Here is an 18,144-nt window from a genome sequence, read left to right on the forward strand (position 1 = left end):
AACCGCCCGTTCCCAGTATCGAAAAGCAGGGCAAAATGGAGGCCGCCCAGGAGGTCGCCCGCCACCCGCCAGAAACGGAGTTTATTTCCACCGCACCACCGCAACTCGGGGAGGCCCCCAGCTCGCGTGCGCTCCGCCAGCGCGAGGAAAGCGGTGCCGCCGGAACCCGCCGCGAGGGCAACTCCGTCTCCCGGGACTGCGCACGCGCCCCTCGCTCTGTTTGCCGTTGGTCCTAAGCCCCGCCCCTTCTGCGTCCTCCGAGGAGGGTTGGGAGCCGAGAGCTCGCGCGACCACTCTTCCCTCAGTCTCCTCCAGCACCTCGTCGCAAACGGGGCCGGAAAGCGTGGCGGCGCAGGCGCAGGCGCCGAGAGCGGAGGCGGTGGTGGTGGCGGCCGCTGGCCAGTGTAAGATGGCGGCGGCGTTGGTGGCGGCAGTGGACGGGGCGGCTGGGCCTGGAACAGTCGGAGCAGCCGCTGGCAGAAGGATGACCCAAGACGGGAAGCGGGCTGCTGAGCCTCGCCGGCTCCCGTGCTTGTAACTGCCCCAGCCGGACGCCCCCCCCCTTGACCTATCCGGTCCGTGTCTCGTTCCGGCTTGGCCTCCTGACCCCCTCGCCCCCGGCCCGCTCCCCGTCAGGATAGGTTGGATTCCTTTCCCGAGCTCCCGGGGCTCAGGTCTGTTCTTGGCCCTGACCCGAGTCTCCGCCGGGAGGACTGGCTGCCCTTGCCTCGGGTCAGCCCTGGGGTTGCCCCCAAAAGCCTGCCCCGCAGCCCTCAGGGACGTCTTGCTCCTGGGGTGACCCGTGTGAGTGCGCGTTTTTACCCCTTAGACCGGGGAAAGCGGTCGCCCTGCGTCTCCCCGTCACCTCGGGGCCACCGCGCAGCGTGCCCCCTCCCCCACCGCGAGTTCTCGGGCCCAGCACCTTGTACGGAAGGCCGAGGTCCAAGTCAGTTGTTGCCGTCCGCTCTTGTCCCCTTTGTAATACAGTTCTCGCAGCCTGCTTCCCCTCACCCCCAGACCTTCCAGGGCGCCGCAGAACCGTACCATTTGCTCCCTGTTAGTTGGAAAGCATCTGGTGGCTTGAATTTCTGACTCATAGGATTGTTGCCGGAGTCCTGTAAACAAACCGGCACGAGCGCTATCACGTTCTCCCCGGGATTTCCCCCTGCCCTGTGGCTTCTTGTGGAGAGGTTTGCTTCTGGGCTAGCGTGGGAAGGATTCAGGTTTTCCTCTTAGGTGGCTTTTTTAGGTTTCGGTGGAGCCGGGAGAGGACTTCCCTGGTTCATTTTATTCCTGTTAACTGGGTGGGTGATTTGTTCGGTAGCTTGAGCTGCTCTGGTTTTAAAGCGTTCTGAGGAGGTCTGCAAAGACTCTGAAATGTATTCCTAAATCTTTTTATTGTGATGTTTGGTAGAGATACCTTTGCCATTTAAACTTTAACTTTTCTCAGCCCTTCAGTGAATCAACAGACCTGTTTTCTCAGGAGCACAGCCTGGCCCTACTTCAGTGATAAAGAAGGAAAGGTGAGTAGGAGTTGAAGGCATTCGAATTCCTGGACCCAAGACAGACCCTACCCTGATGCTCAAGTGCTGACCACTGAAATCTTAAAATTCCTGCCACAGTATCCCAGAGTTGGGGTATTGCTGTTGGCTGCGTTCCAGCTCTGGTTAAGTTACTTTGACAAGTTTTACTGGCTGTGGGCATCTTGACTTTCTGTCCTAAACTGTTGCTGGGTATCGTCAAATCACCCCAGTGAAGCCTGCAAGTCCGTGTTTCTCCCCCTGGTGGGTCGTGATTCTTACACTGTTAAAAGCTGGGAATTCGTTTGCCCGAGTTCTGGCCTCTTGTCAAATCCAGTCTCTTCCCTTCTCGGGGTTTTGGACTGTTGTTTCTGTGTAGGGGTGAATCCAGTTGCTTGTGAGGCTGAGCAGTGCCGGCGCCGTCAGTCGGTGTCTGAGTTCAGTCCACCTCCGAATTCCAACTTTTCAGGACATAGTAGTCAATTGGGGGTTAAAAAAATTCGGCTGTTCTTTTATACTTGGTCTGAAGAGTTTTTGGTGAGCGGGGCAGTCATCCTGTGCATTTAGCAGCATGGGCCAGGGTCCAAGAGGGAGTCCGAACTTGCTTGTGAATGTAATTTTTGTAGGACTCTCAGGTTTCTGGTAGCAGAGACTAGTGCTGTGGTTGACGTCCTTGGGCTGTGACAGAAGAGCTGAGTGGCTCTAGAAGGTAGGCCTGGGTGATTGCTAATACCTTTATGCCAGGTAGTCAGTAAAGGCTGAGTGTGACACTGGGAAGTTTTGTTTCTCATGGTGTCCTCGTTAGAGAATGAACTGGAACAAGATTATTATTGGTGGCCTGTATGTGTATCAGTAAGGTGTAAAAAGATAATTCAGCTTTGAGAGCTGGACAGACCTGAGTTTAAATACTAAGATTTATTGGCCCCGAGACCTTGGGCAAGCTACTTAAACTTGGACTCTTAATTTCCACATCTCTCAAAGTGGGATAATGCCACTTACCTCCTGGGGTCGTTGTTAGTATTGTATGAGGGAACCTGTGTTAAGCTGTTCGATGCCTAACATAGGATGGACACTTAAAAAAAAAGGTTTTCTTTACACATCATTGCTGGGGCTTTGAGTTTGAGTAAGGTATGCATTAGTCTATGCTTCTTTGCATTCTGCTTTCGAACATGTTTCCCCCCCCCTTTTTTTAAATCATTTTTAATTGGTCAGCGTAGATACATGCTTTGTGGGTACGCACCTACAGTGGTCGTCTGAACACGGTTGAGATCTGTGTGGTGGGGGTTCGAGGTCAGAGGACAGCGGAAATACTACACGTCCGTCTGTGTGTATTTCTCAGTGCATTCTTAGACGAAACATCAGTCTCTTCCTTAGTTCGTTGCTTCCTTCCTCCTGGTCTCTGTTAGCACACGTGATCAGTGTTGACACAAGGATTGTAATCCCTCCCCTTGCTGTTTAGGTGGTGTTTTTCACCTCTGCTCTAGCTCCCCGTTATGCTTTTTCCTTTTTGCCTTGAAGAGAATACATTTTTTCTGAGCTGTCGGGCTCTGCAGTGATCCTCATCAATAGATTATCAGAGGACTAGACCATGAGACGGTCTCCTTGTTCTGGGAAGTGAGTCTGGGCTGGGCAGCAGGGACTGCAGAGCATTTGATTTGATCTCTGCAGCTGGACCATCTTAACAGTGTGATGGCAAAGATGCAGCTTTTTAACCTCATGTTGGCTTTTGTTCTACATCTTTTTGGGCGGATGGAAATTAAAAGTGTTGATAATACTGCAGTGAAATCAACTGTATTCATTCAGGCCAGTGATCAAATTAGAGTTGATCAGCTTTCATTACCACCATCCAGGGTCTGAGCTCTCCCTGTTGAAAAGTAGACTTTGGGATGGAGGGTTTTGAGGTGGGCCGAGACTGCATTTTTATTATTTGTGTTTTTATGAGATCTGGAGATCTGTGTTGGGGGGGTAGGGTTGGGAGGTGAAAAGGACGTCCGTTGAAAGAGGCGTAACTTTGCTCTCTCTGTGTGCTGGGTAAGAATCCTTCCTCCCTCAGGGGTTTCCCATTCTGAAGTCCAGGTGACATCTGTGTATACAGTGAACCAGTATTCTTAGTCTCCGGCCACAACTGTAAAATTGTTACCTTTCTGAAGATGCTTTATATTTCAGAGCGTTGCCTAAGAATTGTCACATCTTATTAGGAAGTATTTCCTAGTATGGCTGAAGTGGGAGGCCAGTTTGCTTGTGACCTTAATTCCAGCCACCAACCTGATAGGGCATTTTGTACAGCGGTCTGTGGAAAGCATAGGAATCAGTACCAGGGCTGTGATCCTTAGTGTTGCCTAGAATCAACCTAAGACGGAAGCTTGTCTTCAGAGAGAGCCAAAAGCAAGCAGCGTTTTTGTTGCCAGTTTAAAACAATACTGACATTTCAAGAGCAAAGGGACTCTAGGAGAAGACGTTCTGCAGACGTGCGCCCTGTTGTGGCTGACTGAGACCTTCAGACTTTCACACTCTGGGTCCTGTGTTCTAGCAGGTGAATTTACAGGCTTTTAAAAGCATGGGGTGACAATGGAACTTTGTTTTCAGGAGACAGATTTGTTTTTGGATTGTTTCTACCATAGGAAAGTTATTCTAAACCTGTTTAGGAATGGTCCAGAGTATAAAAAACAGAGTTATCCAAAGAGCTTTTTTTTGCATAACATTGGTGTTTAAGTTAGTTTTTAAGATTGAATTAGCCTTTTCTTCTTTAAAAACAAATGATCAGTAAGCCAAGGTAATCTACTTACTGTCACCCAATCTGGAACCCAGGCAACTAGCTGAAAGAATTGAATCGGCAACAGACGTGGAGGTGGTGACGTGTGTAAATGTCAGAGCCAGAGGCCAGTGATTTTAGCTTAGCTCTGCAGTAATATGGAAAACTTTTCATCTTAATGTTGTGAATATAATAGAGAAACTTTGTCACCACTAAGCTTGGTCAGAAATTCTTGTTTACTTGATTTAGTTATTCTCTTGGAGATGGAAGTCCTTGAAAGGTCTTTGAAAGTTAGTGTGTAATGAATTTTGCGAATCGGTCACACTCCTCTACTGCAGGCTTTTATCTCTGTCTCCATAGGACTTAGTTTCTGGGCCAGAGCCCACTTTCTCAAGTGCTTGCCTTGACCTCCGGAACGTGTACGCTAAAGATAAATTACTGGACTGAGCCTGCTCTGAGTTTGCAGGTTGGGCGGGGGGGTGATTGCTATGGCAAAGATGGCATCTTATTACCGAAAGGTAGTGTGTCTGACGGGTTGGGTTGCTGCAGACGTCTTTGGCGTTGCCCCTGAGAGCCTCGGTGTGTCCTCTCATCCTCCGATGGTACTGTTTGAGGAGGTCTCGCGAAGTCCTAACGCGAAGCATCCGTGCTTGCCTCCCGTGTCGTCCTGTCGTTCTTGGTTTGTCTTAGCCATCTGGAGATCTGTGTGGGGGTAGCCAAGAGCCTGCGTTCCTCTGGCGTACTGTAAGCCTTGCCCCATTACCAGACCCGTTTTAGCTTACTGAGGGCCCCACGTTAGACTCTGCTCTCACCTGGTGCAGGTGGGAGGGCACTTGTGCATGTCGTTAGCCTTCCTGTTCGTACTGTGTCATTGTCCCTTGTGTCTTCGGAGCATCCTGTTGCGAGTCCTTTCCAGTGACTAAAGAGCAATCCGAAATGGGAGTGGTAAAAGCTGGTAGTGGCGGTGGATTCTGACGTGAAGGTAAATCTGGAAATTGTGGGAACACAATGGAGTTTCCTTAGAAATGACTTTTCCTTAGAATCATTTAAACTGAGGTAAATGAGCTTCAGTACGGACAGAAAAAATTCCTTAGCTGTATTGCTGCGATGGGACTTAAGAGCTGGCGTGCTCACCTGACGTACTCAGAAACACCGTTATTAGAGTCAAAGCCCGTGAACTGTAAACGCAGGGCATTTGGTCTTACCAGCAGGGAGAGAAGGGCCGAAGGGAGTTCCTTGTTCATCGTATAGTCGATGCAGGAATTCCTTCTTTTCTTCTTCTTCATCAGTGAGGATCTCTTTGAACTTCTCATCTTGGCTATCCAGGGACCCTCAGGAGGGAGGAGAACTAAAGAGTGCGAGGGTTGTGTTTTGGGCACCTGGGTATGTTGGTTTACCGCAGTTCATAGAGCGTGAGTGTGCGCCAGGGATACTGACAGAGCTCCCTGGTTCTTTAAAAGGCCAGTGAGCGGGGAAGCAGCTTTTATAGACTTGGAACCGTGTCCTCCATGATGCGCAGTGTCTGTCGTTCCTGAGTGGTGAAACCCCGGCTTCTCTAGGAGGTGCGGTCTGCAGAAATGAGAAGCTGGAAAAGTAATGCGCATCCCTGCCCTGTACAGACAGGCTCTTTGCAAAAATGTCTCTAATTTTCGAAACCAGCTCCTGCAGAGTAATGGTATTGTCCCACTTTATAGAAAGAGAAACAGACCCAAGTGGTAGAATCAGAACTCAAACAACGCTCTGACTGACGCCGAAAGTCCTTTTTTTATTATACCTCGTGCTGCCTTTAGAAACCTGGACTTTTCCATGCCAACCAGTGAAACAAATGAGCTGTAAAGAAGAATTTGGTATTTCTTATAAAACATATGTGAAGTGTAAAAGGTCTGTCCCCAAGACAGTATAAATAAAAACATTTCTGAATTGTTTAAACACGGCTCTCAGGTTGTGATTAACTGGTAGGCTATTGAGATTTTTAAGGCAATAACTTTAATGGACGTAACTACACTGAAGGAGATAGCTGAAGCCTTTTTTGATCCTTGAAGAGGGAGAAAATGGCATTTTCCCTTCAGTCTGAAGGTGTCTCCACAGAACACTGTTCTGATTCTCAGAGCCTTTCCTCGGTCTGCCTCTTCCTGTACTTCTCTGAAGCATTTGCAGTGTGGATGGTCCCCACCTTCTTTTTTCTTAAAAAACTTGATTTATTTATTTGACAGGCAGAGATCACAGATAGGCAGAGAGACAGGCAGAGAGAGAGGAGGAAGCAGGCTGCCTGCCGAGCAGAGAGCACAGTGCGGGGCTTGATCCCAGGACCCTGAGATCATGACCTGAGCTGAAGGCAGAGGCTTAACCACTGAGCCCCCCAGGCGCCCCTGGTCTCCACCTTCTTGAAACCTTCCTGTCTCTTGACCTCCGAGATGTTTGACATTCATTATTCCTTCTGCTCTCCTGTGCATTTTGCAGTCTCCCTCTTACTTCTTTTCCCAAAGGTAGGTGTTCCCGAAGGTTCTTTCCTTGGACTGTCTCACCTTTCTTGGGTACTTAACTTTTTGTTGTTGTTGTTGTTTTTAGTGAGGTATGACTTACATGGTGGTTGATTTCAAAGCTTCTCTGTACAGTAATTCCCGAGTATGTATCTCTGACCCTGATTCCTTAAATTCCAGACCGACTTCTGTTTTCCAGTACCTTCCTGACATGTCAACTTGGATTTTAAACATAGTCAAAATCAAATTCTTCTCATCTCCCTGCCAGCTTCTCATTTATGATGTTGATTGTTGATTCTCCCTGGGCACCCAGACTCCGACTTGCCCTTTTGATCTTGGGGGCCTCGTAACTACTGTCGAGCCAGGTACGGCCCGCTCTGCCTCGGCACGGCCCGCTCACGTCGCTTCCCTTCTCGTTGCCTCTGCCGGCAGCCCCAGACAGGCGCTCCGTGCCTTTTACCTCAACAGCTGTGGACGCTTTTAAACTTGTTTCTCCTTCCTTTTCTGTCCGTTTCAGTCCCGTCTTGCTAATCTTGACAAAATAATTTTCCTGGCACCCTCCCTCCCGCACCCCTCCACACAACTTCTCAACTGATGAGCTGCGCCCCACCCCCTGGCCCAGACCGACGGGGCCATACCAGGTTTTTCATCTTGCACGTATCTCCTCATCCTTGTCCTGGTCTTTCTCTGCTTCACCCCCTGAAATCCTGTCTTCCCTTCAAAGCCGAGTTTATCTTTTCTTTTCTTTCTTTTTTCTTTTTTTTTTTTTTTTGATGATACTGATGCTGGCATCCCTCGTGTCCTCAGTGTATACTCATTTTTCCGACTGATGAGTGGCTGCAGAAGGGGTTCGGACTGCCTGGACCGGGTTTGTAGCTCCTGTGGTGCCTTGTAGGCTGTTGCCTGACTAGCCTGCCCATGCGTCGTTGGGCCACTGGGTGGTGTCAGAGGCCTAGGATGTGGGTACGCAAAGGCGGCAGGCGTGCGGGCAGTTGGGGGCCCTGTGCTGTCAGATCTTCCGCACAGCACGGAGAGGGCTGAATTTTCCTGATCCAGAAACACTTAGAGTTTCTTTCCGCTCCTCTGCCCAGCGTGCCGGAGGAGACCGTTGTATACTTACCTCCTCTTAGTGCCTCAGAGGAGTGGCCCCGCACTACAGGCCTGTCCCCCTGAAGCATGCTGTATGTCGCCTGAAGTTCAGTTTCCTCGGGGTTATCCTTTGAATTTCAGTGTCCGGAGCTCTCTGATTAACAAACACTGCACTGCTGGAGCGTCGCTGGCACTGGGAGTCGGAAGTTGGCTGAGGAAGTGTTTATTGTGAAGTAGAGAAATAAGGTGAGGAGAATGAATTTTAAATGAGCCATTTCAGCTTGAAAACCACAATTGGGGATGGGGAAAGTAGGTCTGGTCGATTCCAGTTCTGTTTTTTTTTTTTTTTTAGGATTTTATTTATTTATTTGACAGAGAGAGAGATCACAAGCAGGCAGAGAGGCAGGCAGAGAGAGAGGGGGAAGGTCTGGTCGATTCCAGATGGACACAAAGCCCAGGGCAGAAAGGCAGATTTGTCCTGTAGATGGAGATGGGGCCCTGAACAGCTGTCCTGTTATGGGCGTGTTGGGACGCCTGTCCTCCCAAGAGGAGCCAAACACTGTGACTCTCAGTTGTCTGTTCTGCTCATAACTGAAGTATTTTCTACCACCATTTGTCAGTTTCAGAGGCGATTCTAAAACTTTGTCTACTTTAAATATGGGTGTTGATGTAGGAGAGCTTGGTGCTTCAGTTGCAGAGGGAGGCACGCCAGACCAGACTGCTGGGCTTATGTAAGGCATGGGGACTGCGGGGCCGGCTGAGCCCAGGTCTTAGTAAAAGGGATCAGGGACGGTAATGTTTGTAGTTGTTGATGCTCCCATTGGGCCTGAGGTGAGGAAGAATTATCACACTTCTTTTCCTAGACTCCAAAGGAATGAAAATGAAATTTAATTTGAGAGAAATTTAAAAAAGCATTAAGTATACAAATTGACAGTACAACCACAGAACTATTTTAAACTCCTTCAGGCTCTCAGTACTTTTAGTTGTCACCAAGACAGAGGGGTTGGAGTCTTTTTATAAGTTTAGGATTCATCTTGCCTGTCATGGGGTTGCTGGGAAATCACAGGTGGCTTCTGTTGCAGCCAGACTCCTCCCATACTTTCTTTTTTGAACAAGAACTGATATCTCGCTCTCACTTACTGTGTCATGTTGAGCACTTTAGCCAGTGTCTGTTAGTAGTCCCAGCGTTAAGAATTTAGTATTTTTAATTTTATTCTAATTATTATTATTTTGTAAAAGCAGGCTCCATACCTAGCATGGAGCCCAGCACAGGGCTCGAACTTGTGACCCTGAGATCAAGACCTGGGTGGAGATCAGAAGTCGGATGCTTAACCAACTGAGCCACCCAGGTGCCCCGACCCTGAGAATTTAGTATTTTCAGTTTTAATTGTTGGGCTTTGTCCATCATTAACACTTGGCCTGACTTCTTCCTGCCACATCCCTTTTCTTACTCCCTTTTTATTGGCCACGGTTTTTGAGGTATCACTTACATACGTGTAAAATTTACACCTTTTCTCAGTGACTCATTCTGTAGATTCTGACACACACACAGTCACATGACAGCACCAAGGTGAAGGCATAGAACAGTTTCATCCCTTCCAGAGGTTTCCTCATGCCTGTTCTCGGTCCGTGCTCTTCCCCCACCCCCGGCAACCGCTCTTCTGTTTGTCCGTATCGTTTATTTTGTTTAGCATGTCCCGAGAATAGAATCCTACCACAGAGCTGTTGGGGTCTTGCTTCTTTGACATAGTGCGACATACCTGCCACCCATCTGCATTCCTGTGTTTCACTAAGTCATTCCTTCTTGTCGCTCAGTAGATGGATCACAACTTACGTATTATCTGTGACATGGTTGGAGAATATTTGATTGTTCCTGGTTTTTGGTGAACTTAAATAAAGCCACTAAAGAAAACACTCACCTGTAGGTTTCTGGGTGAACTTAAAAAATTTTTTTTTGAGTACGCACCTGAGTGGGATTGCTGGGTTGTATGGTAAGTTTGTGTAAAAAACTTCCGAACTGTTTTCCAGAGTGACTGCCATTTTGCATTGTTGCCAGCAGTGCAGCAGTGTGCGGGACTTGAGTTGCTCCCTTCCTTGTTAGCCTTGATAAAGGATGCTTTCGTTATTATTATTTTAATAAATGTTAGCCATTCTTATAGGCGTGTAGAGACTTATTGTAGTTTTAGTTTGTATTTCCCTCATGGCTAGGGATGTCAAGCATCTTCCTTTAGCTGTGAGAACTAGGTTTTGGCTGCTGCCCTCTAGGAAACCATCTTTTGCAGAGATATTTTCTTCCAGTTCTTGGCTTGTTTTTTCATTTTCTTAGTAGTGTCTCTTGAAGAGTAAATTTTTAATTTGGTAAGTCCAGTTTAATTTTTTCTTTCATAGCTTGTGGGGGGCTTGTTTTGTTTTGTTTTGTTTTGAGTCATTGTCTTAAATATTTGCCTAACCTGTGTCACAAGCATTATCTTCTTTGTTTTCTTCTGGAAGTTGTATTGTTTGGGCTTTTAAAAAATTTTTTACTTTTTTATTTTTTAAAGATTTTATTTATTATTTGACAGAGATCATAAGTAGGCAGAGAGGCAGGCAGAGACAGAGAGAGAAGGGGAAGCAGCTCCCTGCTGAGCAGAGAGCCCGATGTGGGGCTCAATCCCAGGACCCCGGGATCGTGACCTGAGCTGAAGGCAGAGGCTTTAACCCACTGAGCCACCCAGGCATCCCTGTTGTTTGAGCTTTTACGTTTAGGTCTATGATCCATTTTGAGTTAGTTTTTGTATATTGTACAACTTAGGAGGAAAGGTTTTTTTGTGGGTTTTTTCTTGCCTTTTTTTCCTTTTTCTTTTTTGCATTTGGATATCCTGTTGTTCTGGTATATGTGGTCTCTTACACAAATCTTTCCTCAATATTGAGAAAAGAAAACCCCCCCAGTGGTTTTAAACAAGAGATGGTTGGTACCTCTTCCACAAAGTACTTTTATACACTGTATTAACTGTCCCTTTGCTTGGTTTTTAGTTAATAATTTGTCATATATTTGGTTAAAAATTTAAAGCCTTTTTATTAACGCAAGAGATATCTAGGTCATTGGAATTTCTTGGGTAGAAATTAAAATGACACCTGGATATTTTTTTCCCCATCCCCCAATAGTTTACTCTTTAACCTTCAGTTTGGCAGGGGTTAGGGTTATTTTTAGAGTGTAGGCAGTAGAGCTAATCTAATTAAACTCCCCCAGCTACCTGGGACAGTGAGCTCCTCAGCTCTTCCAGGCTGAGATTGGTTTGCTCTGGACTGGATTTTACATGGCAGTTCATCAAGGTAAAAGCAGTGGATTTGTTGGGAATGTAGTGCATGAAGAAGGCAATTTATGTTTGGATCAAGTTTAGTCCCTAACTTCTGATTCTTTTTTTTTTTTTCCCCCCAAAGATTTATTTATTTATTTATTTGTCAGACAGAGATCACAAGTAGGCAGAGAGGCAGGTGGGGGTGAGGTTGGGAGAGCAGGCTCCCTGCTGAGTAGACAGGCCGGATTCCCGGGCTCTGTCCCAGGACCCTGGGATCATGAACGTGAGCCAAAGGCAGAGGCTTACCCCACTGAGCCACCCAGGCGCCCCTTAACTTCTGATTCTTTTTTTTTTTTTTTTTTTTTTTTGACAGAGATCACAAGTAGGCAGAGAGGCAGGCAGAGAGAGAGAGGAAGGGAAGCAGGTTCCCTGCTGAGCAGAGAGCTTGGGCTTGATTCCAGGACCCTGAGATCATGACTTGAGCTAAAGGCAGAGGCTTTAACCCACTGAGCCACCCAGGCGCCCCAACTTCTGATTCTTAAATAAGATTAATTCTTTGGTGCTGAAGGAGATTCTAGAGGGGCTTCTATACTTGAGACCAAGGGCGCTGTCATAGCGTCTTGGCTCTTAATTTGGGTACTTTAATTCCTGCCCCAGAGTTGAGATGGTTTTAAATTTCTTTATTCTGATAGAAATGTAAAGGATAAGAATAACAGGTAATTTCCGAAGTGATTGTATTTTATTGTCATCATTTCTTGACTTTTTAAAAGAGTGGTCCTCCAAAGGGGAAGGTGTGTACCCCAAGGAGTACTGAAGGTGACATGGTGATATATAGAAAAAGAATGTCGGAACTTAATTTTTTTTTTCCCTAGAAAAATTAAGCTTCGCGTTCGATATCACTTGATTAGATGTGTGACGCACATGCACCCATGCTGAGGGCTCGTGGTAGAACTTGCTGCCGATCGGGGTTTGCGCGCAGCGTTGCGAGCACTGCTGGCGCATCCTGCTGCGAGCCTGTTAAACTGGAATTCTGCTCCGGTGCGCCGTCTCTGCAGTTACTGAAGCTAGTGTACTAGTGTACAGAAAGAGAAGATGAATCTGGAGAAGGCTAAGTAGCTCACCGGTGGTCAGAAACGATGCTAATGGCTTCACTGATACTACAACCCGGGACTAGTTTTCGGTCTAGAACTAGTTTTGCTAAACTCTGTGGCCCCTAAAATGTGACCTTTAGAAGCTGTCTGCCTGCCAGCTCAGGGATTAAACAGAGTTGGCGTCGGCACGCGCAGGGATGTCCCTGTTTCTGAATTTGTGGTACATTTTGTCAACTTCTTCCTAAAGAGAAGATCTCTTTCTGTAAGAACCTTAAACCATTTTCCCCAAAAGACAGCTCTGCAGTCCCTGAGTGTGAGTGGAACCGTATGGCTCCGCTCTTGCTGCCTCTCAGGGCGAGGAGCCCTGGCTGCTCCCGGTCGTGGGGGCTACGAGAGCAGATGCGTTCTCCAGCGCCTTACGGATCTGTGGCTCGGGCCAGCTGGGCTCCTGCAGGAACCGGTGCCGTTCAGTTTTGAGCCAGGGTCTCTGGAGCCACTTTCTTCTTTGGAAGGTGGTCATGGTGGTGGACAGTATGGCGCGGTTGAGAGGTGAGAAGACATCAGAGCTCTTCTCCGTTGACCAGAACGTGTCGTGTGCTTATGACCTGAGTGTTTAATCGCAACAAAGTAGCACACTTGTTTTCCCCACAGTTGGGAGACTTTTGCGGCCTAATTAACTTAAACCCTAGGTGGGGAAGAAGCTATTGCCGAGAATGTAAACAGGGACTCCCACCAGGAAAAAGCCAGTGCTGTGTGAAGAATGCTGTGCAGAAATACCTCCTTGGAGTAGGAGGAGGAAAACAGGCTGCTCTGCAAACCGCTCGCCGCTGGGGTTTTCGCGGCGGCTTCACAAATCTGTGCTTTGTTGGCGGCGTCTCCCAGCACCCTTCCAGGGCCTGCCTCAGACTCGGCCTCCGTCCTACCCGTGCGTTGCTTCTACTCCCCCGTGCTGGCCTGCAGAGCAAGCTTTGGGCAGCTGTCTCTTGGCAGGGGACACTTTTTGAAGCAACTTGGATTTCTGTAGAGGAGAGTAGGGGGTCAGGATAGGGATGGGGCTGCTTCTGGGATAATTGTTGTGGGAATGAAAGGGCTGTTGAAAGATTAGAAGCCCATGTGCCTGGGTACGAGGACCGGAGTCATAATCATACTTTGTCTTTGACCAGTGCCTTTTGTCCAGGCACTGAAAGGGCTTAACAAAATTCTGGTCTGAATAATATTATTCTTTGCTCTTTGGAATTTGCTCGAGGTGGGAGTGAGGCCCTGTAAAAATAATGTGTTACAGTGGGATGAAAGGGAAAAGGCTAGGTACCCCAATTCACAGACAGGGCTTCGCCAAACAGGTCTGGTGAGAGCTGGTGGAATTAGATGAAATAACGTTTGCCACTTTTGAGATGGGTTCAGATGGTTTCATGGAAATGTGGCCCTTTTCTTCCCTAGCTGTGGACTTGGAGGAAAAAAGAAACCTTTTAGGTTCTTTCTTGGGGAAGGGTGCTCCTGAATTCTAATTTGGCTCTGCCTCTTAACAATCCTTAGTGTCTGCCTGTAAGATCAGAGCCTGGCATCTGAGTGAACACAGAGCCCGAACACTCACCCCTATAGCTTGGTCTCTCCTGTCTCTTGATTCGTGTGTAAGGTGGTATTTGGAGTCTGGCCCACCTCTTCATGTAACGAAGGCATGTCTTTCACAGAATTTATGGGTGATGCATATGATTAAATTTACAACAGAAGATTCTTGCCTAGAGGACAAGGCTGAAGCTAGCTCTTTGTGTTAGGCCTCTGTGCGTGTAGTACCTGTCGCCGGTTATATGCCTGCTGGTGCAGGTTTGAGCTCAGTTCCTTCTTTCCCATCTCAGAAATCACTGCCAGCTACCCAGGTAAAGAGATGACCTCCCAAAGATGTCTCTGTATGGAATTTAGACATGGGGGAGGAGGACCTGCTATGATTTTCAGCAGCTCACGAGCCCTGTTGAACACACAGTCAAAGCTGTCTTTCTCCCTTTGTTTAAAGGAGTCTCTACACCCAATGTGGAGCTTGAACTTAACAACCCTGAGACGAAGACTTGCATGCTCCACTGACAGAGCTAGCCAGGCACCCCTCAGAAAATCATTTTTATGAAAATGACAAAGGCTGTGTGTGGCTAAATGTCTTGTCCCTTTTGTCTTCTCTCCTAGATTATTTCCTAATTGTTTCATTCTCTTCCTCTCCTAAATGCAGGCTGGCCACTATAAACATCATTCAAGATGTCCAGCAAAGGGAGCAGCGCAGATGGCAAAACAGACTTAGCCAATGGTAAGGGGCCACCTGAGGTTCTGCTCCTCCCCTGAAGAAAGTGGAGACCTGGGATTTTAGTGGAGGGAAGGAAATCTTGCCTAAGCGTGGACCCTGCCTGTGTTGTTCTGTGTATAGAAAACTATACAGGAGACACCCTGGACTATCTGGGACTTTTGTTGCTTCAACTTCTGGCTGTTTCCAGAAGATCAGTAATAGAGGTATGCCATTAGGAGTTCAGGTAGTTTGGAATTCTGAAAGGTTGTAAGAGTGGATGAAACCTAGGAGGAAAAGATCAGTTAGTGGTAGAAAGAAGGGAGCTGTGGGAGGGTAAGCTTCCCCAGTTGTGACGAGGGGTCTCTTTCTGCGGCAGGTCCTAGTTCGGTGGAGACAGCAGACGAGAGATGAAGTTCCAGCCTAAACCGACTGGTGTGAGGGCTGGCCTCTGTTCTTTGTAGGGTCTGGCCAGGTGTGAACTCCCTGGGTCTGGGGCTTGTTTGAAGGTAGAATATCAAGATTTTAATAATGGGTTATTTGATTAATGCTTCAGCCTTGAGCTTACTTCTGAACTGGAGAAATGCCCTTCAAATGTAATTGGGCAGCACAGCATTCGGCATTCTTGAGCACGTTGGTCAGGATTATAGGCTCAGTTCTGGTTGATGAGACTGGTAGAGCAGTGAAGTCGAGTAAGGGAAAGTGAGATTTGTCAACATGCTGTTTATTGACCCTGTGTTCTCTTCTTACCACTGCTGTTCGTTCATCTGTTAAGAAAAGTGAACCAGATTTTTGACTGGGCTTCGTTGAGAGACTCGGGGTTCTAGCGTGGTTTGAGGTACGTAGTTGATTTGGAATTTGACCGTCAGCTGGGTCAGGGATTGGCAGACTGTGGCCTCGGACCGGATCTGGCCTGCCCCTGCTTCTGTCAGGTTTGTTGAACGCAGTCATGCCTCACTCATTCATGTGGTGCTGACGGGCGCTTTCGTGCTCGAACAGTGGAGCTGAGGACTAGCGACAGAGATCCCTGTGGCCTGTGAAGGCCCTTGCTAGAAGAAACTTGCTGACCTCTGGATCTTGGTCATTGGCTGCGAGGGTCCCCTTGCTGAGCTCGTGACATACTCTGGCCTTTTTGTGAATATGCTGGAGCCCCCAAGTCCTCTTGATTGGCTAATCATAATTTTAACAAGAAATGCTAGGAGTTTCGGTGTTTTTGTTTTCCTTCTCCCCAGAATCGAAGTGCGTGGCACTTTACCCTTTCTCCCCACTCGCAGTTTCAAGGCCAGTTGTATCCGAGAGAGCACAGCTGCCGAGCTTCCTCAGCATGCCGCGCCGTCTCAGCAGGTGTAGCTCCTGCGAGCAAATTGCTGCACTTTCCCCCTTTCTCTTCCCACTCCTACCCCCGTAGTTTTCACGCTGGGATCTTACTTGAGGTGCTTTCTGAAAAGAGCTGTTTACAAGTCTCCCTACCTTCTGTCGCCGTTTGAACCAGCGTGCTTGTATTGTTCGTCTGTTTTCCATGGTGGGTTTTGCCTGAGAGTTTGACGTCCAGGGCTTCCATGGCTGCAGAGATCTTTGGAACTTCTTGCTCTGCTCCGGGTGACTAAGCTGTCAGGAGCTACTTGGAATCCTTTCAGTGTCCTCGTGGGGTCGGGTAGCTCCTACCAGCATCGCATGGAGCTGCTCTGCTGTACCTCACAACCTTCTCTTCTGGCGAGGTCAAGTTCGTCATCATCAGGAAAGGAGGCCGTGAACAGTGTTTAAAGTCCTCAGCCGCCTGCCTGCCTGCCTTCCTTCTACCTTGGCTTCAGTGCGGAGGCTGTGGTCACGTGGCTCCAGCACAGCGCGGAGCAGGACGCTCGCTGGAATGCGATTTGGCTGCTGCTAGGTAGGCGAGTGTGGTGTCTGATCGCCGGGGCTTAGATTGCCCAGAGTGACCTAGTTCTTGGAGAACCACCAACGTGGCCAGCCTGGATGTGGTGAGCTTCCCTTCTCAGATACCACTCTCGTGGCCCTGCTTTTCATCAGTTTTATGTGCGTCTTGATAAAGCTCTCCCTCAATAAAGAGTTCCTGTAATGAGCAGTAGCATTAACATGGTCTGGTCAGTGGAAGTCAGAATACGTTTATTAGTGAAAGGTGAGCAAAACCCATCCTAACGATCACACTCCCACTTGTCCCTTCTGCTTCCTTCTGGTTGTTAGTGGATTTTAGGACCTCAAGGGAAGGAATTAGGATTTGGGGGGAGGGGAGGAGCAGTGCTTTCTTGAAGTAGGAAATAGTTCAGCTCCTACCCATTATCAGAATGATTTTCATCTGTTATTTTCTGTTTTTCTCTAAGAAGATATCTGGACCATTTCTTGCTGGGCATGGATGTTCTTTTCTCTTACATGTGGTTGAGTTATTCGGTGTGACTGGTGGATGTGCCTCGAGCAGGACAGAGCTTAAGGTGGTTGGTACTTGGGCACAGCCCGTCCATGCTTTGCAAGAGAGAGATAATCGATCACTCTCGGGCCATCCTGGAATTCTCCACTTGGTGTTGAAGTACCTTTATTTGCATGTGGCTTCGGTCTTAATCTTTTCAGTTTCTTTTCCTTTACTCAGAAGGTAGTCTTGGTAAGCATATGAACAGAAACACTTTAATCGAAGTTGGTGTCCAGACCTTTGGGTGATGGTTTTTAGACTGAGGCGGGACATCCTTCTGATCACGGCCCCATTTCCTTATTTCCCTCTCACTCCCCTCTTCCCACTGGCCTGCAGGAAGCTTGTCTAGCAGTCCGGAGGAGATGTCTGGCGCTGAGGAGGGCCGGGAGACATCCTCAGGCATTGAAGTGGAGGCTTCGGACCTGAGCTTGAGCCTGACCGGGGATGACGGTGGCCCCAATCGCACCAGCACAGGAAGTCGGGGTACAGATACAGAGAGCTCGGGTGAAGACAAGGACTCCGACAGCATGGAGGACACTGGCCATTACTCCATCAACGATGAAAACCAGGTCCATGACCGATCAGAGGAAGAAGAGGAAGAAGAAGAGGAGGAGGAAGAGCATCCTAGGCGCCGTGTCCAGCGGAAGCGGGCCAGCCGTGACCAGGACTCGTCAGACGATGAGCGGGCCCTGGAGGACTGGGTGTCTTCAGAGACGTCCGCCCTGCCGCGCCCTCGCTGGCAAGCCCTCCCTGCTCTGCGGGAGCGGGAGCTGGGCTCCAGCGCCCGCTTCGTGTATGAGGCTTGCGGGGCGAGAGTCTTCGTGCAGCGTTTCCGCCTACAGCACGGGCTGGAGGGCCATACTGGCTGTGTCAACACCCTGCACTTTAACCAGCGCGGCACCTGGCTGGCCAGTGGCAGCGATGACCTGAAGGTGGTGGTTTGGGACTGGGTGCGGCGGCAGCCAGTACTGGACTTTGAGAGTGGCCACAAGAGCAATGTCTTCCAGGTGAGGCATGGGGGCAGAACAGCAGTTGAGAAAGGCGGGCGGCAGTTAGACGAGCCTGGAGGCCTGCTGAGGGAGCTGACGGAGAGCTGCGGTAGAAGGAGGCATCAGGACTAGTCCTGCCGTTTGTCCAGAGATCCACGACAGCCTTTTGTTCCTAAGCACAGAGGGGGTTAGAAGCCCATTACCGGTGGAGTGCTTGGAGGTTCTCAGCAAGGCACTCAGTGTGCCCTGGGGGAAGGCTC

General features: G+C 48.6%; 1 protein-coding gene across 4 annotated transcripts in view; it reads left to right on the plus strand.

The window, feature by feature from the left end:
- Positions 1 to 247: 247 nt before the first annotated feature.
- Positions 248 to 18,144, plus strand: part of DCAF8 (DDB1 and CUL4 associated factor 8) — a 42,466-nt gene continuing 24,569 nt past the window's right edge. The window contains exons 1-4 of one of the 4 annotated variants that reach the window (XM_032317858.1): positions 248 to 575; positions 1,451 to 1,523; positions 14,426 to 14,500; positions 17,232 to 17,902. In XM_032317858.1, coding sequence (XP_032173749.1) covers positions 14,452 to 14,500; positions 17,232 to 17,902 — 720 coding nt within the window. In that variant the 5' untranslated portion in view covers positions 248 to 575; positions 1,451 to 1,523; positions 14,426 to 14,451. The remainder of the gene's footprint in view (positions 576 to 1,450; positions 1,524 to 14,425; positions 14,501 to 17,231; positions 17,903 to 18,144) is intronic. The other 3 variants (XM_032317859.1, XM_032317860.1, XM_032317862.1) reach the window with 3 other exon arrangements.

The sequence above is a fragment of the Mustela erminea genome, chromosome 17 (assembly GCF_009829155.1).
Source record: "Mustela erminea isolate mMusErm1 chromosome 17, mMusErm1.Pri, whole genome shotgun sequence".
NCBI lineage: Eukaryota > Metazoa > Chordata > Mammalia > Carnivora > Mustelidae > Mustela > Mustela erminea.